General features: G+C 43.8%; 1 protein-coding gene across 16 annotated transcripts in view; it reads right to left on the bottom strand.

Annotated features, from left to right (window-relative positions):
- The window catches only part of LOC141063498 (heterogeneous nuclear ribonucleoprotein L-like), a 187943-nt gene that overhangs the window by 107956 nt on the left and 52054 nt on the right, over positions 1–27933 (bottom strand). For all 16 annotated transcript variants that reach the window (XM_073557582.1, XM_073557574.1, XM_073557570.1 and 13 more), the window contains exons 3-6: positions 16218–16452; positions 12385–12470; positions 10819–10915; positions 10668–10740 (exon numbers count right to left, since the gene is read on the bottom strand). In XM_073557582.1, the coding sequence (XP_073413683.1) occupies positions 10668–10740; positions 10819–10915; positions 12385–12470; positions 16218–16452 (491 nt within the window). The remainder of the gene's footprint in view (positions 1–10667; positions 10741–10818; positions 10916–12384; positions 12471–16217; positions 16453–27933) is intronic.

Below are 27933 nucleotides of genomic sequence, written 5' to 3'. Positions count from 1 at the left end.
AAAGGCAACATGGCGTCTGATCTCAATTCCAGCCAATTCTGCGTTGAAAAAGTCAAATGGTGCTCCTTCCCTTCCAAGCTCTGCCATGTGCCCAAACAGTGTTTTACCCCCACATGTAGGGTATCAGCCTACTCAGGACAAATTACAAAACAACTTTTGGGGTCCAATTTCTCCTGTTACCCTTAGGAAAATAAAAAATTGGGGGCAAAAATATAATTTTGCGGAAAAAAATGTTTTTTTTATTTTCACGCCCAGGCGTTATAAACTTCTGTGAAGCACTTGGGGGTTCAAAGTGCTCTCCACACATCTAGATAAGCTCGGTGGGGGGTCTAGTTTCCAAAATGGGGTCACTTGTGGGGAGTTTCAATAGTTTAGGTACATTAGGGGCTCTCCAAACGCATATGACACCCGCATACCAATCCATCAAAGTCTGCATTCCAAAACGTCACTACTTCCCTTCCGAGCCCCGACGTGTGCCCATACAGTAGTTTTCTCCCACATATGAGGTATCAGCGTACTCAGGACAAATTGGACAACAAGTTTTGGGGTCCAATTTCTCCTGTTACCCTTGGGAAAATAAAAAAAATGGGGACTAAAAGATGATGTTTGTTGAAAAAATACGATATTTTTATTTTCACGCCCGGTCGTTATAAACTTCTGTGAAGCACTGGGGGGTTCAAAGTGCTCACCACACATCTAGATAAGTTCATTAGGGGGTCTAGTTTCCAAAATGGGGTCACTTGTGGGGGGTTTCCACTGTTTAGGTACATCAGGGGCTCTCCAAACGCAGCATGACACCCGCAGACCATTCCATCAAAGTCTGCATTCCAAAACGTCACTACTTCCCTTCCGAGCCCCGACGTGTGCCCATACAGTAGTTTTCTCCCACATATGAGGTATCAGCGTACTCAGGACAAATTGGACAACAACTTTTGGGGTCCAATTTCTCCTGTTACCCTTGGGAAAATAAAAAAATGGGGACTAAAAGATGATGTTTGTTGAAAAAATACGATATTTTTATTTTCACGCCCGGTCGTTATAAACTTCTGTGAAGCACTGGGGGGTTCAAAGTGCTCACCACACATCTAGATAAGTTCATTAGGGGGTCTAGTTTCCAAAATGGGGTCACTTGTGGGGGGTTTCCACTATTTAGGTACATCAGGGGCTCTCCAAACGCAACATGACACCCGCAGACCATTCCATCAAAGTCTGCATTCCAAAACGTCACTACTTCCCTTCCGAGCCCCGACGTGTGCCCATACAGTAGTTTTCTCCCACATATGAGGTATCAGCGTACTCAGGACAAATTGGACAACAACTTTTGGGGTCCAATTTCTCCTGTTACCCTTGGGAAAATAAAAAAATGGGGACTAAAAGATCATGTTTGTGGAAAAAATACGATTTTTTTTATTTTCACGCCCGGACGTTATAAACTTCAGTGAAGCACTGGGGGGTTCAAAGTGCTCACCACACATCTAGATAAGTTCCTTGGGGGGTCTAGTTTCCAAAATGGTGTCATTTGTGGGGGGTTTCTACTGTTTTGGTACATCAGGGGCTTTCCTAACGCGACATGGTGTCCGATCTCAATTCCAGCCAAAAACGTCAAATGGCGCTGCTTCCCTTCCGAGCTCTGCCATACGCCCAAATAGTGGTTTACCCCCACATGTGGGGTATCAGCGTACTCAGGATAAATTGCACAATATCTTTTAGGGTCCTGTTACTTTTGGAAAAATAAGAATTGAGGGTGAAAAGATCATTTTTGTGGAAAAAATATGATTTTTTAATTGTACTGCTGTACGTTATAAACTTCTGTGAAGCCCTTGGGGGTTCAAAGTTCTCACCACACATCTAGATAAGTTCCTTGGGGGGTCTAGATTCCAAAATGGTGTCATTTGTGGGGGGTTTCCACTGTTTTGGTACATCAGGGGTTTTCCAATCGCGACATGTTGTCCGATCTCAATTCTAGCCAAAAACGTTAAATGGCGCTGTTTCCCTTCCGAGCTCTGCTATGCGCCCAAATAGTCATTTACACCCACATATGGGGTATCAGCGTACTCAGGACAAATTGCACAATAACTTTTAGGGTCCTGTTACCCTTGGAAAAATAAAAATTGGGGGTGAAAAGATCATTTTTGTGGAAAAAATATGATTTTTTAATTGTACCGCTGTACGTTATAAACTTCTGTGAAGCCCTTGTGGGTTCAAAGTTCTCACCACATATCTAGATAAGTTCCTTGGGGGGTCTAGTTTCCAAAATGGGGTCACTTGGGGGGGTTTCCACTGTTTAGGTACATCAGGGGCTCGCCAAACGTGACATGGCGTCCGATCTGAATTCCAGCCAATTTTGCATTGAAAAAGTCAAACGGCGCTCCTTCCATTCTGAGCTCTGCCATGCGCCGAAACAGTGGTTCCCCCCCACATATCAGGTATCAGCGTACTCAGGACAAATTGCACAATAAGTCTTGCAGTCCAATTTCTCCTGTTACCCTTGGTAAAATAAAGAAAATTGAACCTGAAGTATTTTTTTTGTGAAAAAAAGTTAAATGTTCATTTTTTTTTTAATATTCAAAAAATTCCTGTGACGCACCTAAAGGGTTAATAAACTTCTTGAATGTGCTTTTAAGCACCTTAAGGGGTGCAGTTTTTAGAATGGTGTCACTTTTGGGTATTTTCTATCATATAGACCCCTCAAAGTGGCTTCAAATGTGAAGTGGTCCCTAAAAATAAAATGGTGTTGCAAAAATGAGAAATCGCTTGTCAATTTTTAACCCTTATAACTTCTAACAAAAAAAAATTTTGGTTCCAAAACTGTGCTGATGTAAAGTAAACATGTGGGAAATGTTATGTATTAAGTTTTTTGTGTGCCGTATCGCTGTGATTTAAGGGCATAAAAATTCAAAGTTGGAAAATTGCGAAATTTTCAAAATTTTCGTCAAATTTCTGTTTTTTTCACAAATAAACGCAAGTTATTTGAATGCAATTTTACCACTAACATGAAGTACAATATGTCATGAGAAAACAATGTCAGAATCACCGGGATCCATAGAAGCGTTCCAGAGTTATGACCTCATAAAGGTACAGTGGTCAGAATTGTAAAAATTGGCCCGGTAGTTAACGTGCAAACCACCCTTGGTAGTGAAGGGGTTAAAATGCTAAAAAAAAAATAAAAAAAAAAAAATCGGGGTATATTTACCTTCCGGCGTCCCGCGCTGCCATCCCGGGCCTCAGCGTTCCCAGTGATGCCTTGCGAGACCTGTGATGACGTAGTCTCGCGTTGCTATAGCGATCTCACTACGTCATTACACGGCGTTGCCGCAAGGCATTACTGGGAACGCTAGGCCGGGAATGCAGCGCGTGACGCCCGAAGGTAAATATACCCCGATTTTTTATTTTTTATTCTTTTTTTTACAGGGGTATGGTACCCAGGGCCTGGAGGACAGTCTCCTCTCCTCCACACTATGGGTACCAACCGCACATGAGACGCTTAACTTCCCGCATGGTGGGCATAGCCACATGCGGGAAGTAAGCGATTCTCATGCATTCCTATGGGTGCGGAATCGCGGCAATTCTTTGCGATTCCGCACAAAAGAATGAGCATGCTGCGATTTTTTCCGCGATGCGATTCCGCCGCGGAAAAAAGCGCAGCATTATCACAGCATGTGCGGAATACCATAGGAATGCATGGGGGGCGTTCTGTACACGATTTTTAAGCGTTTTCGCGCCGAAAATCGCGGCAAAAACGCTTAAAAATCGCTACGTGTGCACACAGCCTTACATTCATAGAAAAATGCCATAATACAAAAGGCACATGATAAGTAAATTGACAGACCAATTTAAACAATTTTAAGGCCCAAGAAATGGATCTAAAATGAATGACATGAGCTGTCTTCAATTCATGTATAACATATTAAACAGTCACCTAAAGCATTGTCCATAGACAAATAAGTGTGTGACTATGGACAATGCTTTAGGTGACTGTTTAAGGCTACATTCACACTAGCGTCGTGCGACGCACGTCGCAATGCGTCGTTTTGGAGAAAAAACGCATCCTGCAAAGTTGCCCGCAGGATGCGTTTTTTCTCCATAAACTAACATTAGCGACGCATTGCGACGTTTGTGCTCACGTCGCATCCGTCGTGCAACGGATGCGTCGTGTTTTGGCGGCCGCGACACACACAAAAAAAGTTACATGTAACGTTTTTGTGTGTCGTCTCCGCCATTTTCGACCGCGCATGCGTGGCCGAAACTCCGCCCCCTCCTCCCCGGACATGACAATGGGGCAGCGGATGCGATGAAAAACTGCATCCGCTGCCCCCGTTGTGCACTCCTTTCACAGCGTGCGACGGTACGTCGCCCCGACGCAGGGCGACGGCCGTCGCACAACGCTAGTGTGAAAGTAGCCTTATATGTTATACATGAATTGGGCATACGCAGTAGTTCTCTGCGGCTCTCATGCCCAAGATTCCCAGCCCCGCAGTGTGAATAAATCATAAGCGACTGTGGGGCGGGATCTGTGGCCACGCAATATGAAGGCCAGGATGTGATCCGAGAGCACAGGCACGTCGGGAAGTGCTAACTGCGCATGCCCACGAAACTATAGTACAACGCAGGCGCCAGCATTTCAAAAGAAAACTGAGGAGGCGGCGCCAAATACGAAATGACAGATGGATGTGTGGCGTCTGTCAGAGGGGGAAAGACCTGCCCCCCTGTCAAAATTCAGGTATTTTTTAACAATTTTATAAACGATTATTTCTGCGGTGGAACGGAAGCTAAGTAACAGAGCCACCTTGAGAGAAAGCAGCATTAGTGCTGCACAAGGTGGCTCTCTTACTTAAAAACGCCCGGGGGGGGAGGTGACAGGTACCCTTTAAAAAGGTCCCCTAGACTTGCATGAGGGAAGGCAACTGCATCCATATACAACTAATACTACAGTTCATTTCTTTGAGTTTTTTCCATATATAGTATGTGTTAGGTGCAACAGTCCTTAAAGAGTTACCGTTGTTTTAATTTGCACATTTAAAAAAAAAACAAAAAAAAACTTTAGATTATGTTTTATCATAGAAATCTACTTCCTCTTCACCGTGGACTGATCATTCATCAAAATTCTCAATTCATGGGTAAAAATCTGATTTCAGTGAACACAGATATTACAATAACTGAGATCAGAGATGGCAGTTGGTGCTCATGAGGTTCTATGGAGACCTGTGACTCATTTCATGAGAACTCGCAGTAAGAAGTCTGTCTGCCTCTGGCTCCTCCTTCTACTCTCCATAAAATCTTTTAAACACCAACTGCCATCTCCTAGAAGAAATGTAAAAATCTGTCTTCATCGGACACACAGTTTACCCATGAATTCGGAGTGAAACATCAATCTAGCAGGATAAACAATTCTTTGATAAGATCTATTTTTTATCTTTTGAGATGTACAATTGATTGATGAAATAAAAATTTAAAAAACAAGGGTACTCTCAGGGTGTGGAGTCGGAGCTCATTTTGGTGGAGTTGGAATTAAATGGACCGACTCCTAAAATAAATAAATTGGGTACAGTAGTTCAATGCGGAATGTGCTGAATATTTTTTCATAGGAATTTGGGAAAGTTATGAAATGTCCTATAAATGGCTGTTCTATTCCTGATCCAAGGCTACATTCACACAAGAACAGGTTCTTGCTATTGTAACGGACAATGCTTCCAACATAAGTACAATTAAACTGATGAATGAGAGTAATGAACAACAGCTAGAAGAAAATTTAGGATTCAGTATGTTTGAGATGGAAGGCCACAGTGTTGTTCATGTAACTGAGGAACAAACATATTACAACAGAAGAACAGCAAAATTATACTTTAGAAATAGATGATCTTGTTGAAGCTGCTTCAAAACACTTTCATATTCATCACATGCGCTGTGTTGTGCACACGCTGCAGCTGGCAATAAGAGTCTGCAAGAGGGACATGCTGGAAATCTGATTGGAAAAGTGAGGAAATTGGTTATTGCCGCCAGAACCCCTAAAATTGATTCCATCTTGAAGAGACGTGCTGGGAAAGGGGCAATTGTCGATCACGCCTCTCGGTGGGGCAGCACTTATTTAATGATTGAGCGATTGCTTGAACTACAACCGTTTCTTATAGCTATGACGAACCCTCAGGTAACCCCAAATAATGGTCAATGGACACAGGTGGCTGAATTGAAGGAATTGCTTAATCACCATTTACCGTGATTAAAAAATTACAAGCTGAGGATTTAACTCCTGGCATTTTCATAAGGGAGTGGAAGAACTTGCTATTTTGCCTGTCCCAAAGAGGAGGTTTAATCGCAGATGGCATTTCTGCTTCAATGAAACGGAGAGAGACACAGCTATTGGAAAATAAAATTTTTCTAGCAGCTGTTTATGTGGACCCAAGTCATCACATACTGCTTGATGATCAACAGCTTACTAAAGGAAAAGACGCTCTGACTGAGGTAGCAGTTAGGAGGAGTGGCCTACAGGAGGACTGCCAGGCGCAAGAGGACTCAGGTCCTGACAGTGCTACTGCTGCCATATCTTCATCCTCATCAGATGAGGAGCTTGACTTTGACAAGTATTTGGATGACATGGAGCAAGCAAAGCGTTGCCGCAAGGAAAAAGATTTCACTCCGTCTCCTATAGCAAGCAGATTGACCATATTTCAGCAAAAGGTTTCACTTGCTCTCAAAGAAATAGAAAAATTCAACCGTTCATCAAAACTGACTGTGCATATATATATATATATATATATATATATATATATATATATATATATATATATATATATTATGTTCTAAATATCTTGATTATTGTATCATAAAAATGATTAAATGTCTGATGTTCACATTGTACTACAATAAATTTTTCACTTTAATATAAGCAATATATGTGGGAGTCGGAGTTGTGGAGTCGGAGTCAGGCAAATTCAGGAGTCGGAGTCACAAGTTTGGCTTACCGACTCCACAGCCCTGGTTACTCTAATGGAATGATTGGACAGTAGCTAATATCCTACGGTTGTAAGCTTGCGAGCAGGAGTCTCACTCATCTTGTAACTAACTGTTCAATTACAGTGGGTACAGAAAGTATTCAGACAGCTTTAATTTTTTCACTCTTTCATTGCAGCCATTTGGTAAATTCAAAAAAGTTCATTTTTTCTCATTAATGTACTCTCTGCACCCCATCTTGACGGAAAAAAACCCAGAAATGTAGAAGTTTTTGCAAATTTATTAAAAAAGGAAAAACGAAATATGAAAATGGTCTTAAGTATTCAGACCCTTTGCTCAGTATTGAGTAGAAGCATCCTTTTGAGCTAGTACAGCCATGAGTCTTGTCCCACAAGCTCGCTGCCTCGGAGTAATCCTTGACGCTGATCTCTCCTTCAAACCACATATCCAAACCCTTTCCACTTCATGCCGACTTCAACTCAAAAATATTTCACGCATCCGTTCATTCCTCACCCAAGAATCTGCAAAAACCCTAGTCCATGCCCTCATCATCTCTCGCCTTGACTACTGCAAACTCATGCTCTGTGGCCTCCCCTCAAACACTCTCGCACCCCTCCAATCTATTCTAAACTCTGCTGCCCGACTAATCCACCTGTCCCCCCGCTATTCCCCAGCTTCTCCCCTCTGTCAATCCCTTCACTGGCTCCCAATTGCCCAGAGACTCCATTACAAAACCCTAACCATGACATACAAAGCCATCCACAACTTGTCTCCTCCATACATCTGTGACCTCGTCTCCCGGTACTTTCCTGCACGCAACCTCGGATCCTCACAAGATCTCCTTCTCTACTCCCCTCTTATCTCCTCTTCCCACAATCGCATACAAGATTTCTCTCGCGCATCACCCCTACTCTGGAACTCTCTACCACATCATATCAGACTCTCACCTACCATCGAAACCTTCAAAAAGAGCCTGAAGACCCACCTCTTCCGACAAGCCTATAACCTGCAGTAACCACCGATCGACCAAACCGCTGCACGACCAGCTCTACCCTCGCCTACTGTATTACCACCCATCCCTTGAAGATTGTGAGCCCTCGCGGGCAGGGTCCTCTCTCCTCCTGTACCAGTTATGACTTGTATTGTTTAAGATTATTGTACTTGTTTTTATGTATACCCCTCCTCACATGTAAAGCGCCATGGAATAAATGGCGCTATAACAATAAATAATAATAATAATAATAATAATAATAATAATGCCACAAGTTTTCCACACCTGAATTTGGGAATCCTCTGCCATTGTTCCTTGCAGATCCTCTCCAGTTCCATCAGGTTGGATGGTGAACGTTGGTTGACAGCCATTTTCAGGTCTCTCCAGAGATGCTCAATTGGGTTTAGGTCAGTGCTCTGACTGGGCCAGTCAAGAATGGTCACAGAGTTATTCTGAAGCTACTCCTTTGTTATTTTAGCTGTGTGCTTAGGGTCATTGCCTTGTTGGAAGCTGAACCTTCAGCCAACTCTGAGGTCCAGAGCACTCTGGAAGAGGTTTTCATCCAGGATCTCTCTGTACTTGGCCACATTCACGTTTCCTTCAATGGCAACCAGTCGTCCTGCCCCTGCAGGTGAAAAACACCCCCATAGCATGATACTGCCACCACGTTTCACTGTTGGGATTGTATTGGGCAGGTGATGAGCAGTGCCTGGTTTACTCCACACATACTGCTTAGAATTAGCACCAAAAAGGTCTACCTTAGTCTCATGAGACCAGAGAATCTTATTTCTCATAGTCTGGGAGTCCTTCATGTGTTTTTTTAGCAAACTCTATGCGGGCTTTCATATGTCTTGCACTGAGCAGAGGCTTCTGTCGGACCACTCTGCCATAAAAGGCCTGACTGGTGGAGGGCTGCAGTGATAGTTGACTTTGTGAAACTTTCTCCCATCTCCCTACTGCATCTGTGGAGCTCAGCCACAGTGATCTTGGGGTTCTTCTTTACCTCTCTCACCAAGGCTCTTCTCCCACGATTGCTCAGTATGTTTGGACAGCCAGGTCTAGGAAGACTTCTGGTGGTCCCAAACTTCTTCCATTTAAGGATTATGGAGGCCACTGTGCTCTTAGGAACCTTGAGAACTGCAGAAATTCTTTTGTAACCTTGGCCAGATGTGTGCCTTGCCACAATTCTGTCTGAGCTCCTTGGCCAGTTCCTTTGACCTCAGGATTCTCGTTCGGTCTGACATGCACTGTGAGCTCTTGTATAGACAGGTGTGTGTGCCTTTACAAATCAAGTCCAATCAGTTTAAACACAGCTGGACTCAAATGAAGAAGTAGAACCATCTCAAGGAGGATCACAAGGAAATGGACAGCATGTGACTGAAATGTGAGTGTCTGAGCAAAGGATCTCAATACTTAGGACCATGTGATATTTCAGGTTTTCTTTTTTTAATAAATTTGCAAAAATTTCTACATTTCTGCTTTTTTCAGTCAAGATGGGGTGCAGAGTGTACATTAATGAGAAAAAAAATGAACTTTTTTTTTTTGAGTTTACCAAATGGCTGCAATGAAACAGAGTGAAAAATTTAAAGGGGTCTGAATACTTTCCATACCCACTGTATGTGTTACTCTAATATCTTTATTGTCTGTACACGCCCACGCTTAATTGTAAAGTGCTGCTGAATAGGTTGGCATTCTATAAACAAATTATTGAACTTTCAAACTAAGGGGAACGATTACATTACATCTCTAATGCATCAATAAGAGTTAAACATCCTTATGGTTAGGCTACATTCCCATGATGAGCTACTGATGTTGCAGAATTTATGCACCTAGTATTTAAGTTAGGTTACTTGAGTTTTTTTTCATCATGGCCATATCTGACCGTGCAGGAACAGTCTGATCATACCACATCTCTTGGGTCGGGGAGAACGCATAAAAGAGTATACAGACAGGACAGGGGGATCACAACTGCTGCTTTCTGTGAGGTAAAGTGTTTGCTGCTTGTTTTTAAATATGTTTACCTCATAAACCAATTAGCTGTGCTCCCCTGTCTGTATTCTCTTTTGCTTCCTCCCCTGCCCAGGAGATGTGATATGATCAGACATGGCCATTACACAGTACACAGCAGGGGCACATTTATAAGATTATCTCCGCACAATTTTTTTTCTAACACACCAAATTGTGAAACTCATTTGTATTCCAAAATCAGTACTTTGTGCCTGGGAAAAGCCCTTTAAGTCAATGTGCATCCAGGTGACAGCTTTCATGAAGCAATGACACCATATTCAATCCTTGCAAGAATGCAGAGGGCTTTCACATGTCTATCTCTAGGAGCCTGTGGTGATGATGATGCATGCAGAATGCAGTCAGTGAGTTGTAAGTCTGTGGTTTTAAGAAGGATATTTCCCGAGAGCTGATGCCGATATGATGCATGAAGAGTCAGCCTGTTGGATGATCCTCCGCTAGACTTCTGAATGCCTTGTCCAATGAGATGCAGTGTGCAAGTTTATGGATTGTTAGTACATCCTCAGGATACAGACGGAAAGTGAGGGGAAAATAGGGAATAGATCTGTTCAGAGAAACCGTACTGCAGGCAGGTCAGCATGTGGCGCTTCTCTTGGTATCTGAATGTTCACCAAACTGCCCTAAAACTCGACATATGGTCTTAACCACAATGGAGCCATACATAACATTTACCCATGTCTGAAACTAATTATAAAACTCCTACCTGGTTTGTTCATGGAACTTATGGTGTAATCCCAACTATCATTGTTGTTCCGATAAACATTCAGACGAGAGGGCTGTGAGCAACAAAATAAATGGTTAATGTCACTGCAAATGTGGAAACTAAAGGTGTAGACAGAGCGAACAACACTTACCCTGGCGTATTCTATGTTTAGTTTGCCGCATCCGGTAAAAAGGTCTGTTCCATTCAATGCAGCTTTGGCCTTCTGGGCACCATACACCGTCTTAAATGTCCAAAGGAGTTAAGGAACATGGATGCAGAAAAACTTACACTAGGTAACACCCCAAAGCAAACTAACGTCAAGCAGGTGGCTGCCGGACACATAGTGGATGGGAAATATGTATCACAGAAGAGGATGTGCTTTGTGAGGTAAACCTGGAGTAATGCTCTAGCACACATAGTCCTAAGAGGGTTTAATTGGCCATGACAAGGCTGGGTTAAATGTGAGAAGCTGAAGAGTTGGGCGGGACACCTGCACACCACATCTCCACCCTTGGGTGTGGTTCACATTTTAAAATGGGGCCTGTTTATCTCACAGTCGGTCTGTGCATGAAAGTTTGCAGACTTCCAGACTTGTATCTATACTAACACACTAAAAAGCTGTACTCTATTCTAAATGGGCAAACTTGCACTATTATATGAACTTGTTACTTTGTGCCGGACAAGGGCTGCATTTTAATTTTCCTGTGATGTGGTCTATCATATAAAAAAACACCTTTCTATAAATAAGCAAAGATGCAGAACTTTGTAATAGGTCCACAATGGATGGATTGGCTGCAGGCAGTCATACAGAAATATACCGTTATGGAGCTGTTGCGCTCCGGTCGGGAGACCTGCAGCCAGTCCATGCATTAAGGTCAGTGCTTTGACCGCTTTGCACGAACATCTGTCTTCTCCCTCCTCAACTGATCAGTCACTCTGAATTCACTAAATCGGCAGATCAGTTTTACGGAGAGATCTGTTGCCCATGTACAATTATGGAGGAGGACGGAGCAGATGGAGAGGAAAAGACACAGAGAGACATGCTTCCACTTCTTACAAGTGATCTAGTGTCTCACTCCCCAGTACTACAGTGTATTGCCCTGGTTGCTACAGCCACCTGTGAGGGAATAATGATTTACATCCTATATAGCACACACTATCTGCTGTACACAGCTTACAGAAATATCAGCCAGTCTCCTTCCTATCTGGAGCAGAGATCATAGAAAATAGGTAATTTCAAAAATGGGTTTTCCAGGATTTTAGAAAAGTTAATAGAGAAAAAGTAATTTTCTGAAATAAAGAAATAACCATTATTTACTCAAAAAATCCCCAACTGCTCCAGAAGTATCACTCGGGTCGCTCACCGTCCTGCTAGGATGACGTCCCCATGTATTGTTCATGTGATCACTGCAGCCAATCACCGGCCTCAGTTGTGAAGTTTTCATGTATGGCAAGTGGCTGCAGATGGGACATCATTACTACAGGACCAATTGTGCCGCAAGAACAGCAAAATGGTAGCATAAGTGTGTATGCTCAGGTATACAGTCATCTTTCTCAATTTTTGACAAAAGACAAGATGTGTATTTTAAGGTGTATATTCATATAACCTTGTTACGAAATAGCAAGTTACAAACTGCAATGTCAACTGTGTAAGAAAATTGTATGTGAAGTCCCCATAATCTGTCAGATTGATTTCCCCGCTGCATTAAAAGGATATTCCACCATTGCTTTAATTGCACTCCTCCTAAAAATCACTATGCGCTCCACTTTTCCAAGAGGGTTGAAGACAGAATAAATGATATCCTACACACAAAAAAAAAAAAAAAAAAAGGAAGGACAGGCAATTTAACAAAAATACCATCAAAGTACACATGTGAAGTTGATTTACTAAGGTAAGGTAAAAAGGCTTTTCTTTTGCTTGCACTGATAATTAAACTGAATGATGAAAATACTACAAAAATCCAAGAAACAACTTTCGCGGCTATATGGTAGAATTTCTCCTGCGCTCCTCTCACGCATCTGTCCCTGATAGGGAAAGGAAAAACCCTGGTGGTTGTTTGAAGGAGGTGCTTTTCACCTCTTGTGTTCCTGTCCCTTTCAAGGATATGAAGATAGACTACCTCGTGATGGTGCTGTCAGGAGGGCCGTCCTGGTAAAAACACCTATACTCTCCTCACTTGTCAGGTTATGTCATGTCACGTGAGCCCTGCATCTACACACGTCATCAAAAGTGTTGGTACCCCTTCGTTTAATGACAGAAAAACCCACAATGGTCACAGAAATAACTTTAATCTGATAAAAGTAATAATAAATCAAAAATCTATGAAAATGAACAAATGAAAGTCAGACATTGCTTTTCAACCACGCTTCCACAGAATTTAAAAAAAAATAAAACGGCTGAAAAAGGCCTGGACAGAAATGATGGTACGCCTGAAAATAATGCAACAAAAGGGACATGTTAAATCAAGGTGTGTTCACTAATTAGCATCACAGGTGTCTACAATCTTGGAATCAGTGAGTGGGCCTGTATAGAGGGCTACAGATACTGTTTGGTGACATTGTGTGTATCACACTCAACATGGACCAGAGGAAGCGAAGGAAAGCGTTGTCTCAGGAGATTAGAAAGAAAATTATAGACAAACATGTTAAGGTAAAAGTTGTAAGACCACCTCCTCCAAGCAGCTTGATGTTCCTGTGACTACAGCTGCACATATTATTCAGAAATTTAAGCTTCATGGGATTGTAGCCAACCTCCCTGGACGTGGTGGCAGGAGGAAAATTGATGACAAATCAAAAGGGACCGATAATACGAAAAGTAACAAAAGAGCCCAGAAAAACTTCTAAACAGATTAAAGGTGAACTTCAAGCTCAAAGTGTCATGATGTGACTCGACTCAGCAGGTGGTCGGTCAGCGAACAGCGCAACACTAACACAAAGGGATGGAATTGGGGAGAGGAAGGCCCTACTGATAAGGAATGATCACCACCTGAACTCAAACCTGAGCCTGTCCCTGCACGCTAACACCCTATGTGGGTCCTTCCCCCCCCCCCCCCCCACCGCCGTCAGGATCCCTTGTCCCTCGCTGTCACCCAACACTGCTCTGGCTAGTGCGCTGGCCAGCGTAGGGCACTAGTCTAGCCACTACAGATAATTCCACACAGGGGAGAGTGTCAAACACGAAAGGGAAGGGGAAATAAACAATTAGCTTTCTCTGCCGCAAAGCACCACACAACAGAATTAAGGCACCAGGATAATGAACCCAGCAGAAGCACCACTGCACCCACAGAGCTCCAAAGGCTAGTTTCACATTAGCGTTTGGAGGCGCAGCAGATGCTCGCCATGAAGCTCCGTCCCCTACCGCGCCTCCTCCGGTCAGCTCCGCCTGTGGGCGCATGACGCTGAATGCGGACTGCGTACCCCATCCTTAGCATTGAGTACGCAGGCCGTGCGCAGGTATGCTTCTGCCGCCGCATGTGTCCTTTTGGAGGTGCGGCGACCTGCGCCAAACGCAACTTGTTGCATTTTGGTGCAATCGCCGCACCGTCAAAAGGACGCATGCAGCGGCAAAAGTATACCTGCACAAAGTATTAACTTAAAGGGGAATAATTTTGCACGCCCCACTTTTCAGTTTTTGAATTTCCACAAAAATTTAAAAATAACCAATAAATTTCGTTCAACTTCACAATTGTGTTCCATTTGTTGTTGAATCTTCACCAAAAATTTACATTTGGTATCTTTATGTTTGAAGCATATGTTGGAAAAAGGTTGAAAAGTTCCAGGGGGCCGAATACTTTCGCCAGGAACTGTAAGTTAAGGGCACCATCATTTCTGTCCAGAACTATTTCATGAGTTCTATTTTTTTTAAAAATTCTGTGGAAGCATGGTTGAAAAGCAATGTCAGACTTTCATTTGTTCCTTTTCATAGATTTTTTTATCATCACTTTTGTCAGACTCAAGTTATTTGTGTCACCATTGTGGGTTTTTCTGTCATTAGACGGAGAGGTACCAACAATTTTGACCACGTGTGCATCAGCACTGGTGTCCCTGTCCCCGCCTTTTAATGTACACTCACTGGCCACTTTATTAGGTACACCATGCTAGTAACGGGTTGGACCCCCTTTTGCCTTCAGAACTGCCTCAATTCTTCGTGGCAGAGATTCAACAAGGTGCTGGAAGCATTCCTCAGAGATTTTGGACCATATTGACATGATGGCATCACACAGTTGGCGCAGATTTGTCGGCTGCACATCCCTGATGCGAATCTCCCGTTCCACCACATCCCAAAGATGCTCTATTGGATTGAGATCTGGTGACTGAGGAGGCCATTTGAGTACAGTGAACTCATTGTCATGTTCAAGAAACCAATCTGAGATGATTCGAGCTTTATGACATGGCGCATTATCCTGCTGAAAGTAGCCATCAGATGTTGGGTACATTGTGGTCATAAAGGGATGGACATGGTCAGCAACAATACTCAGGTAGGCTGTGGCGTTGCAACGATGCTCAATTGGTACCAAGGGGCCCAAAGAGTGCCCAGAAAAAATTCCCCACACCATGACACCACCACCACCAGCCTGAACCGTTGATACAAGGCTGGATGGATCCATGCTTTCATGTTGTTTACGCCAAATTCTGACCCTACCATCCGAATGTCGCAGCAGAAATCGAGACTCATCAGACCAGGCAACGTTTTTCCAATCTTCTACTGTCCAATTTCGATGAGCTTGTGCAAATTGTAGCCTCAGTTTCCTGTTCTTAGCTGAGAGGAGTGGTACCCGGTGTGGTCTTCTGCTGCTGTAGCCCATCTGCCTCAAAGTTCGACGCACTGTGCGTTCAGAGATGCTCTTCTGCCTACCTTGGTTGTAACGGGTGGCAATTTGAGTCACTGTTGCCTTTCTATCAGCTCGAACCAGTATGCCCATTCTCCTCTGACCTCTGGCATCAACAAGGCATTTCCGGCCACAGAACTGCCGCTCAATGGATTTTTTTTCTTTTTCGGACCATTCTCTGTAAACCCTAGAGATGGTTGTGCGTGAAAATCCCAGTAGATCAGCAGTTTCTGAAATACTCAGACCAGCCCTTCTGGCACCAACAATCATGCCACGTTCAAAGGCACTCAAATCACCTTTCTTCCCCATACTGATGCTCGGTTTGAACTGCAGGAGATTGTCTTGACCATGTCTACATGCCTAAATGCACTGAGTTGCCGCCATGTGATTGGCTGATTAGAAATTAAGTCAACACACAGTTGGACAGGTGTACCTAATAAAGTGGCCAGTGAGTGTATATGTAGTCAAGAGAAGGTGAGAGCTGCGGCTGGCCGCTCACTTCCTCTTGGTTACTACTGTATCTGAAGGCGGGCACTGTGAACCTCAGGTATGCTAGTACCAACACTGCTGGAAAAACGTCAGCACGGGAGGGGAGAAAAAGTGGTGTTATTTTCACAGGGGAAGATGTTCAGATGGAGACGTTGTTGCCCTAGTAGTGGAAAAATCCCTTTAAGGGGCCATGCCACTTATATGGTTTCATACATAAATTTCTCTCACTTACCACTGAAACTGGATAGGCTGCATTGTAGATAGAAATAAGAAGAACATTACTCCCACCAAAGGTGTCTTCAGCGTTTGTTCTGGTTATCTTTTTGCTTGTGGAGTAGCTGAATAATGCCTGTTGGCCTCCTAAGAAGATGGGTTGCTTTTGAGCAGAAGTCACACACATTTTCGAAAATTCTATATTTTCAAATTCAACTAGAGCTTGCTGCTTGACAGGCATCATCGCCACATAGCTAAAAGGCAAAAAATATATAATAGACAGTAAACTATCATTATAAAACAGATACATCATACACACAACATTTATAATTGGACGTGCCAGCTCTCCTGCTATGTTTGGACTAATGGGGTTGGTCCCCTTTCATATTTTTTTTGTCTATATCTTCAGTGATAAGTAAAATAACACCGTGACCTTTACTTGCCCTCCCTGGTTCATACGCTTCCTTTCTGCAGCTGCCCCAGTTCATGTTGAAAAGTTGCAACAATACTGCAGCCAATCACTGAGCTCAGTGGCGATTTAGACAACGTAGTCCTCTGCGCTCAGTGACTGGTCACAATCAATGTACATACACAGTGCGGAAAAAATTATTTTGTCAGCCACCAATTGTGCAAGTTCTCCCACTTAAAAAGATGAGAGAGGCCTGTAACTGACATCATAGGTAGACCACAACTGAGAGTCAAAATGAGAAAACAAATCCAGAAAATCACCTTGTCTGATTTGGCAAGATTTATTTTGCAAATTATGGAGGGAAAATAAGTATTTGGTCATTAACAAAAGTTCATCTCAATATTTTGTTATATATCCTTTGTTGGCAATGACAGAGGTCAAACATTTTCTGGCTCTCACAGACCTGTAACTTCTTTAAGAGGCTCCTCTGTCCTCCACTCATTACCTGTAGTAATGGCACCTGTTTAAACTTGTTATCAGTATAAAAGACACCTGTCCACAACCTCAGTCACACTCCAAACTCCACTATGGTGAAGACCAAAGAGCTGTCGGAGGACACCAGAAACAAAATTGTAGCCCTGCACCAGGCTGGGAAGACTGAATCTGCAATAGGCAAGCAGCTTGGTGTGATGAAATAAACTGTGGGAACAATAATAAGAAAATGGAAAACATACAAGATCACTGATAAAATCCCTCGATCTGGGGCTCCACGCAAGATCTCACCCCATGGGGTCAAAATGATCCCAAGAATGGTGAGCAAAAAACCCAGAACCACACGGGGAGACCTAGTGAATGACCTGCATAGAGCTGGGACTACCGTAACAAAGGTTACCATCAGTAACACACTATGCCGCCACGGACTCAGATCCTGCAGTGCCAGACGAGTCCCCCTGCTTAAGCCAGTACATGTCCGGGCCCGTCTGAAATTTGCTAGAATTCATTTGGATTATAAAGAAGAGTATTGGGAGAATATCATATGGTCTGATGAAACCAAAGTAGAACTGTGTGGTAGAAACAAAACTCGTAGGTAGTGTTTGGAGGAGACAGAATGCAGAGTTGCTTCCAAAGAACACCATACCTTCTGTGAAGCATGGGGGTGGCAACATCATGCTTTGGGGCTGTTTTTCTGCAAAGGGACCAGGACGACTGATCCGTGTACAAGAAACAACAACAATAATAATCTTTATTTTTATAAAGTGCTAACATATTCCGTAGCGCTTTACAGTTTGCATACATTATCCTCACTGTCCCCGATGGGGCTCACAATCTAAATTATGAATGGGGCCATGTATCGTCAGATTTTGAGTGCAAACCTCCTTCCATCAGCTAGGGCATTGAAGATGAAATGTGGATGGGTCTTTCAGCATGATAATGATCCCAAGCACATTGCCAGGGCAACGAAGGAGTGGCTTGATAAGAAGCATATGAAGGTCCTGGAGTGGCCTAGTCAGTCTCCAGATCTAAACCCCATAGAAAACCTTTGGAGGGACTTGAAAGTCTGTGTTGCCCAGCGACAAGCCCAAAACATCACTGCTCTAGAGGAGATCTGCATGGAGGAATGGGCCAAAATACCACCAACAGTGTGTGCCAACCTTGTGAAGGCTTACAGAAAACATTTGACCTCTGTCATTGCCAACAAATGATATATAACAAAATAATGAGATGAACTTTTGCTAATGACCAAATACTTATTTTCCACCATAATTTGCAAAATAAATCTTACCAAATCAGACAAGTTGATTTTCTGGATTTGTTTTCTCATTTTGACTCTCATAGTTGTGGTCTACCTATGATGTCAATTACAGGCCTCTCTCATCTTTTTAAGTGGGAGAACTTGCAGAATTGGTGACTGACTAAATACTTTTTTTTCCCTCACTGCATTTGCTGCAGCCAAACAGAGACCAGGGCAGCAACTCAAGAGGCAGTGACGCTTGACCCACAGAGGCCAAGTAAAGCTTCTTTTTCTTCATTAATATGTAAAGTAACAAAATCCATTAAAAATGAGATAACCTCTTTAATACTTGAACTGTCAACATCCATTTACGCTTTACCACCTGTCAAAAAATTGGGACTCTTTTTAGCCCTTGTGTCTTTACATCACTTTGCATCCATCTCCTCCCCCATAATGCTTTTTAAAACTTTTAAAAAAGGGGCAAACAGTCTATATTTCTTCTACTGCTGACACTTCCCAAAGACGCAGTTAAAAACGGATGCAAAACAATTTGATGCTTCATGGTTTTCACGGACTATAGATTTAGATGGACAAGTCTGTTCCAGAGAAGCAAATGAGAATAAAAAATAATATTAAATGCATATGGATGAGAAAAATGATGTGCTGAAAGCAGCCTAAGGCTATGTGCCCACGGTGCGTGTTAAAACGCACACCAAAAACCGGACTCCTTCCCAGAAATCGCAAAGTTTTTTCCGCGCGATTTTGCCGTGATTTTCGTGTGCGATATTCAAGCACTTTCCAAGCGATTTGAAGCATCGCTTGGAAAGTGATTGACGGTTGGTCACACTCGTCAAACATAGTGTTTGACAAGTGTGACCAGGTTTTTACTATTGAGGCCGCCTATGCGGCATCAATAGTAAAAGATAGAATGTTAAAATGCTAAAAAAATTAAAAAAAAAAATAAAAAAAAAAATAAAAAAAAAAATCGGTGTATATTTACCTTTCGGCGTCCCGCACTGCATTCCCGGGCCACAGCGTTCCCAGTAATGCCTTGCGAGACCTCTGATGACGTAGTCTCGCGTTGCTATAGCGATCTCGCGAGACCGCTAGAGTCACGCGAGACTACGTCATCACTGGACCGTGCCGCAAGGCATTACTGGGAACGATTAGGCCGGGAATGCAGCGCGGGACGCCGGAAGGTAAATATACACCGATTTTTTATTTTTTATTCTTTTTTTTACAGGGGTATGGTACCCAGGGCCTGGAGGACAGTCTCCTCTCCTCCACACCGTGGGTACCAACCGCACATGAGACGCTTAACTTCCCGCATGGTGGGCATAGCCACATGCGGGAAGTCAGCGATTCTCATGCATTCCCATGGGTGCGGAATCGCGGCAATTCTTTGCGATTCCGCACAAAAGGAGCATGCTGCGATTTTTTCCGCGATGCGATTCCGCCGCGGAAAAAAGCGCAGCATTAGCACAGTATGTGCGGAATTCCATAGGAATGCATGGGGGGCGTTCTGTACATGATTTTTAAACGTTTTCGCGGCAAAACCGCTTAAAAATCGCTACGTGGGCACACAGCCTAAAAGAATAATTCTAGAGCATTTTTTTATTGTTTAAACGCTCCATGTTATGCAATTCCACTTGAAAATTTAACACTATGCTGTTGGAATGGGCGACACCATTGCCTTGTCAAAACTCTACTAAATATATACAGTGGCATGTAAGTTTGGGCTTTGGGCACCCCTGATGAAAATTTACTGTTGTTGTGAACAGTTAAGCAAGTTGAAGATGAAACGATATACCATATATCGCGTATAAGTAAGGTCGGCATGGCCCCCTCATCTCCATCCAGGTCTGCATGGCCCCCTCATCCTGCTATGATTGGCCCCCTCATCCCCATCCATGTATGATTGGCCCCCTCATCCCCATCCTCGTATGATTGGCCCCCTCATCCCCATCCTCGTATGATTGGCCCCCTCATCCCCATCCTCGTATGATTGGCCCCCTCATCCCCATCCTCGTATGATTGGCCCCCTCATCCCCATCCTCGTATGATTGGCCCCCTCATCCCCATCCTCGTATGATTGGCCCCCTCATCCCCATCCTCGTATGATTGGCCCCCTCATCCCCATCCTCGTATGATTGGCCCCCTCATCCCCATCCTCGTATGATTGGCCCCCTCATCCCCATCCTCGTATGATTGGCCCCCTCATCCCCATCCTCGTATGATTGGCCCCCTCATCCCCATCCTCGTATGATTGGCCCCCTCATCCCCATCCTCGTATGATTGGCCCCCTCATCCCCATCCTCGTATGATTGGCCCCCTCATCCCCATCCTCGTATGATTGGCCCCCTCATCCCCATCCTCGTATGATTGGCCCCCTCATCCCCATCCTCGTATGATTGGCCCCCTCATCCCCATCCTCGTATGATTGGCCCCCTCATCCCCATCCTCGTATGATTGGCCCCCTCATCCCCATCCTCGTATGATTGGCCCCCTCATCCCCATCCTTGTATGATTGGCCCCCTCATCCCCATCCTTGTATGCATGACCTCCCCCATCAAAAAACAACAAAAAAAACAACAAAAAACATTATACTTACCTTCCTGCGCTCCCTCGCAGCATCTTGTTCCAGTGTCAGCAGCTGCTTTATGCTTGTAAGTAGCACATGGCAGGGATGTCATGGGCTACTTACAAGTAGAGCACAGCTGCCGGAATAATCGCTTCTCTCCTCTCCAGGACTATGTGCTTGGATGGCAGTGAGTATTCATTGCTATTTTTATTTTTTTTTTTTTAATTAAAGTAAAGTAATTTTATTGAAATTTTTAATACAAAAAGGAAAAACGAAGAAAACAACCCGCAATAGGGGTACATACACCTCTAACCCCGCTCCCCCCTACCCCCCAGTTTACAACCCCAATGCAAACAATATTTTAATGGTAAAATGGTATAGCTGATTACATATAGTGCCGCTCCCAAAACTGTTACAATAGTACAAAGGAAGATAACAACAACAGGTTAATATAAGTCTCAGTTAAAGAGCTACATATCTGAAGTCTCCTTATTGTAAGCCAAATCAAATTATAATTTAATAATCTCTGTCAGTCAAATCTTGTTCCACCTTTATATCATCGTATCAGGATAGACCCAACCTGAACCTGGTCAGCTCTCTCGACGCAAGACCAGAATGATCAATCCAACATGCCCATTTTTTTTCAAATTTGGAAATAGAATCTCTCTTGTGATATATACCTCTTTCCAAATTAACCAACCAGTTAATTTTTATTACATATTCTGCAAATGAGTGGGTTTGGTGGGAGATCCAATACTGGGCTATCAATTTTCTGGCCATAAAAAGCATTCTAGATACAGCTAACTTCCCAACCTCTTCTGTTGGCAAGTCTTCTATATATCCTAGGATACATACAAACGGGGTTCTGCTCAGCTCAACCGAATATACTCTATTAATGATCCCTATTACTCCACTCCAGAACGCTTCAAGATTTGGACACGACCATAACACGTGCAGTAGGGTGGCTGTGTTTGTTCGACACCTTGGACAAAGAGGAGCGGGCCTAACTCCAATATCGAACAAAAACTTGGGAGTGCGATAAACTTGATGAATTACTTATAAATGTGACAAATGATGGGCTTCTCCCAGCGAGAGTCCGGGAACTCTTTCCAATATTTCTGACCATAAATTGTCCTCAATAGGACCAATATCTCGCTCCCACCTCTCCTTCGCACGTACAGGATGATTCAGAAGCACCAAATGCAGTATGTCCCAATATAAATGATAAATCATCCCAGCTGTTCCTGTGGATTTTTCAATACGCTATATAATCTTATTCTGTTGCATGGGTTTTGCTGCAATGAGGCTTTCTGCTTGGTACGCGTGTCTAAGTTGTAAATACTTGTAGAATTCTGAATCCCAAATTCCATACGCAAATAAGTAAAATCTCTAATTCTCTCTCATTCATTGCTACTTAGTAGCGCGCACAGTGTCAGCCGATGGGGTGATCATGTGTGCCTGCTACATAAGAGAAATGAATTTTCACTTCTCTCCACTCCCATGGGAGTGGAAAGAAGAGAATATTCATTTCTCTTAAGTAGCAGGCACACATGATCGCCAGGCCGCTGTAGAAACCAAGCGGCTGGGGATGACACTGTGCGTGACATTCTTTCCTGTATAATAACTTGCATAAAAGGCAAAATTAAAAAAAAAAAAAAAAAAAAAAGACTCCTCCACTCCTTACAAACTGGGCTGTCACTGTATTTCCTCCAAGCCTATGACAACAGTAGAGGTGGAAATAAAACTACACCCACAGGTAGTAGTCACCAGTAAATGTAATTTTAACATTTTACTACCTTATCTGGGCATGTGGTGTGTGACATGGTCAAACATATCCTGTTTAATTTATGAAGGAGTGACTCAAACTCACAATAACTATGCGGAAAATGCAAGAACTGCAAAAAATTAGGAAGGACTGAAATACACCCCAGAAGACATATAGAGGAGGGTCTCTGAAAGCAATTTTTCCCATTTTTAAGGAGTGAGACACCTAGACTGGTAAAGCCTATGCACTAAGTGAAAGGGCTGAAAAACATTTACCCATAGTGGGTGTAATTAATATATAATATTAAATATATCATGAGACGTGTAGAGTTAGGCCTCACATACATCCCCTCAAAAAAAAAAAAAAAATTCTGAAGGAGGGCATAATACACACTCTGTAAAAATTATGAATGAGGGCCACCTGATGACCTCGTTTATATAGGACAGTGGTGGTGGACAAGAAAAAAAAAAAAAAAACCATGAAACATACACTTTTTGGGTGGGAAGGGGTACAGTGGAATACACCTGAAGGAATAAAAAAAAGAATATTTGAGTTGGCTTTATGTTCTGCTGCTGTTATCTGGGAAGTTGTAAAGTCTGGGCCAATCCAGAACTTTTATTTCATTTTTAGGAGAGTAAGCCTGCTAGCATTTTCAGATATGCCCCAGGCAGCACTAAACCTGCTCTAACAAAATACCAGCGATAAGGCAGGTCAGCAACTATAAAAGGCATAGAGGGGCACATGTCTAGCTTGGATACCCAATAGTTGTACAGGCGCAGTAATCAGAGGACGCTGGTATGGTCAGCTAGGTACTCTGTTACAATTTTCCAAAACGTTTCCCTCCTTGTCAGATTACCCAATGCATCAGGGCCTAGGTGCTGGGAGGGTCTAATGAAACTATCCCAAGCCTTTGATAGTGTTTCCCTACCTTTGCTGGACTTGGTGTGTGTCTCCCTTGTCTCCTCCTGGTTACCCAAGGAACCTCTGCCGACATCGCTGTCAGATGGGAATTTTTGAACCCAGTGTTAAAAGAGTAGGGCCATCATTTTATTAGCATTCTTTGTCGCAGGAAGGAAGGATGGAAAGTTCTCTTTGTAGAGTGAGTAAAGAAGGGTGAACCACTAATCTGTGTTGGCCAAAATGCGTATAAAAATGCGTATAGTCGCTGCACGACTTTACTAATTCACCCCTCCCGCTCTCGGACCTCAACCTTCTTTCCTTCTCTGTCAAGAATTGTCTCCTCACCCGGAACACCCCCACTTACCACACTTATCGGAATACACGTACCATTAATACCCAACAGCTTAGGGACAATCTCCACACATCTTTAGCCCCCATCTCCACCCTCTCCTGTCCAGACATAGCATTGTCACACTTCAATAATACACTGAAGAATGCCCTAGATGAAGCAGCACCTTCTATACGCAGAAAGACCCGACACAGACAACGGCAGCCCTGGCACACAACGCAAACACGCTTTCTTCAGCGCTGCTCGAGGTGTGCAGAGCGGCAGTGGAGAAAATCTCTCTTAGCAGAAGACTTCATCCACTATAAGTTCATGCTCAAAACCTATAACTCTGCCCTTCATCTGGCCAAACAATCCTACTTCACCACCCTCATCACCTCACTATCCAACAACCCAAGACGACTTTTTGAAACCTTAAACTCCCTCCTGAAACCTAAAGTACAGGCCCCCATCACCAACCTCAGCGGTGAGGATCTGGCCACTTATTTCCTAGAAAAAATCAACCACATCCATCAGGATATCTCAGCCCTATCTCCTCAGTGCCTGGATCCCCTTCCCTGCCGCACCTCAAGCTCACTAGACATCTTTGAGCCTGTTTCAGAAGAAGTTTCCAAGCTCCTCGCTTCTGCTCGGCGTACAACCTGCAACAGTGACCCTATTCCTTCACAGCTCCTGCAGTCTCTCTCACCAGTGGTCACCACTCACCTGACTAAAATATTTAACCTCTCTCTTTCTTCAGGTATATTTCCCTCCTCATTTAAACATGCCATCATAACCCCTTTACTTAAAAAGCCATCCCTGGACCAGAACTGCACTGCTAACTACAGACCTGTCTCTAACCTTCCCTTCATCTCTAAACTCCTGGAACGCCTGGTCCACTCCCGTCTAATCCGCTATCTCTCGGATAACTCTCTTCTCGACCCCTTACAATCTGGTTTCCGCTCTTTACACTCTACTGAAACTGCCCTCACTAAAGTCTCTAATGATTTAATAACAGCTAAATCGAAAGGTCATTGCTCCCTGCTGATTCTCCTGGATCTCTCTGCCGCATTTGACACTGTGGATCACCAGCTCCTCCTCACTTTGCTCCGCTCTATAGGCCTCAAGGACACAGCCCTCTCCTGGTTCTCCTCCTACCTCTCTGACCGCTCCTTCACTGTATCTTTTTCCGGCTCCTCTTCCTCTTCTCGTCCCCTTACTATCGGGGTCCCGCAGGGCTCAGTCCTAGGCCCCCTCCTCTTCTCTTTATACACTGCCCCTATTGGACAAACAATCAGCAGATTTGGGTTCCAGTATCATCTCTATGCTGATGACACCCAATTATACACTTCTTCCCCTGACATCACCCCTACCCTAATTCAAAATACCAAGGATTGTCTGTCTGCTGTCTCTAGCATCATGTCCTCCCTCTATCTGAAACTAAATCTCTCTAAAACTGAACTTCTTGTGTTTCTCCCCTCTACTAACCTCACTCTACCTAACATCGAAATAACCCTGGAGGGTTCAACCATAACTCCCAAGCAGCATGCCCGCTGTCTTGGGGTCATATTCGACACTGAACTTTCCTTTACTCCGTACATCCGATCACTCAGTCGCTCTTGTCACCTGCATCTTAAAAACATCTCCAGAATCCGACCTTTTCTCACCTTTGAAACTACTAAGACTCTTACTGTCGCTCTTATTCATTCTCGCCTGGACTACTGCAACTCTCTTCTGATCGGTCTCCCTCTTACCAAACTTTCTCCTCTCCAATCCATCTTGAATGCGGCAGCCAGGGTCATATTTCTGTCCAGCCGATTCACCGATGCCTCCATCTTGTGCCAGTCATTACACTGGCTACCTATTCGCTACAGGGTCCAGTATAAACTCATCTCTCTCACCCACAAAGCTCTCCACTGTTCTGCACCGCCTTATATCTCCTCTCTCATCTCTGTCTATCGCCCTACACGTGCCCTCCGTTCTACAAATGACCTAAGACTAACATCCCCCGTAATCCGAACCTCGCACCTCCGCCTCCAAGACTTCTCTCGTGCTGCTCCAGCTCTCTGGAATGCACTTCCCCAGGCGATCAGACTGATACCTAGCCCTGACCTATTCAAGCGCGCTTTGAAAACCCACCTCTTCAAACAAGCCTACCACATCAACTACCCAGCAAGCTAACTTTGCCCTGTTCCCTCCTTCCAAATATTATTCTGAATCTGCACCCTACTATTCATCTGTCTCCACACCCTTCATGCACATGATAACTGCACTTGATACTGTCTATTGCACTTAAACACACGGGCTGATGACCGGATCATGCAGCTTTATATGAAAATCCCTATTATAATTGCCAGACCTGAATTAACAAGCATTTTTCACCTACTGTGTCCCCCGATTTCCTTGTAGATTGTAAGCTTGCGAGCAGGGACCTCACTCCTAATGTCACTGTTTGAATTGTCTTAACTTGTATTGAATTTATTGTCTGTACATGTCCCCGCTTAATTGTAAAGTGCTGCGGAATATGTTGGCGCTATATAAATAAAAAAAATTATTATTATTATTATAAAACGTGAGGGTCACGGAAAAGGCAGCAGGATATGAAGTCAGCCATGTGTGTGCCAGACTGCCAAAAGGCAAGACTTCCCTGGGCCCACCAGGAGAAGGAATATCCATCTCCTATTTCTCATCATCACCCCCAATCCACACTGAGAAAATGAAATGAGGCTGCGCTGGATCACTCTGTGTACTTTCTTCCTCCATCTCCACATTCAAAACTTTCTCTTTAATTGTGAGCAGTGAGCGTTTGAGTAAACATAGAAGCAGTATGATTACACCGATGATGGAATCATCGATGCTCAGCATTTTAGTTGGTTCCTCAAAGTTTTGTAGAACCTCACAGAGGTCATACATCCATGCCTACTTGTCAGTTGTTATGCTCGGAGGCTGACCGGAATACAGACGGACATTTTGTAGTAGGTATTCAGCTACTGAACTGTGCTGCTCACAAAGCCCTGCCAACATATGTAATAAGGGGTTCCAGCATGTGATCACGTCACACATCAGTCGGTGAGCTGGCACTAGCAAGTGCTGCTGCAGCACTGCCAGATCAGTGACATCTGTAGCTCACTTGCAGAAATTGGCGCACACGCAGTGTACCTTCACAAGTAGCTTAGGCATGTCTGGATAGGTTTCCAGAAACAGCTGAACAACCAAGTTAAGCATGTGGGCACGGCATGGTACCTGTGCGAGCTTGCCAAGATTCAGAGCTGCCACCAGGTTGTAGGTTCAGCGGCGAGAGCTACAGATGTCTGGTCTGTTACACCTTTCCACAACTCTGCGGCAGTGTGCTGTTTGTCACCTCAACAAACTAGTTTCAGCAGAGCCTGTTGTCCTTTCACCGAGGCTGTGCTGCAGTGCTTTCAGCTTGCGACTGATATGGACGATGTGCTCAAAGATGACAATTTGGAGATGGAGGATGAAGAGCTGCAGGAAGAGAAAACCTCTTATGGAACTAGGGTCTGCAATCCTTGGCATCGGTAGCACGTGTACCATCCCAGGGTCCGACTCGGTCCCGGCCTCCACAAGGCTCAACCAAAGTGCTGTGAAGGTAATGTTGAGTCCCTGGCCACAAGTACTTGTCGGTGATTAAGTGGACCTTCCCAGTAACTACGTAGATCAGGGCACGGGGGATGCTCTGGGACACGTGCTGGTATCAGGAGAGGACGGCTCACTGGGAAAATAGTGGCGACAGAGGCTCGACCATGAAGAGACGGCCACCGCCATAAGGTTGCAGAAAGCCTTAGTGTTCACAAACCTAAATGGCAACATTTCTAGGGCAAGCAGTTTGGAAATGTACCCGTTTAGAGTTTGAGCCTTGTAAAGAAACCGGATTATACCTTAATTACCCAGACAACTTTTTAACAAATCAAGAATATGCTGTCTAAACTTTTGCGTGTGTAAGCCTGTAATATTGACTTGTAAACTGATATTTCATATAACATAATGTGCTCTTATCTTTGA

This window comes from Dendrobates tinctorius, unplaced genomic scaffold (assembly GCF_039654945.1).
Source record: "Dendrobates tinctorius isolate UK_male_01 unplaced genomic scaffold, ASM3965494v1 ptg000250l, whole genome shotgun sequence".
NCBI classification, from domain to species: domain Eukaryota; kingdom Metazoa; phylum Chordata; class Amphibia; order Anura; family Dendrobatidae; genus Dendrobates; species Dendrobates tinctorius.
This window is presented reverse-complemented; position numbering and strand designations above follow the sequence as displayed.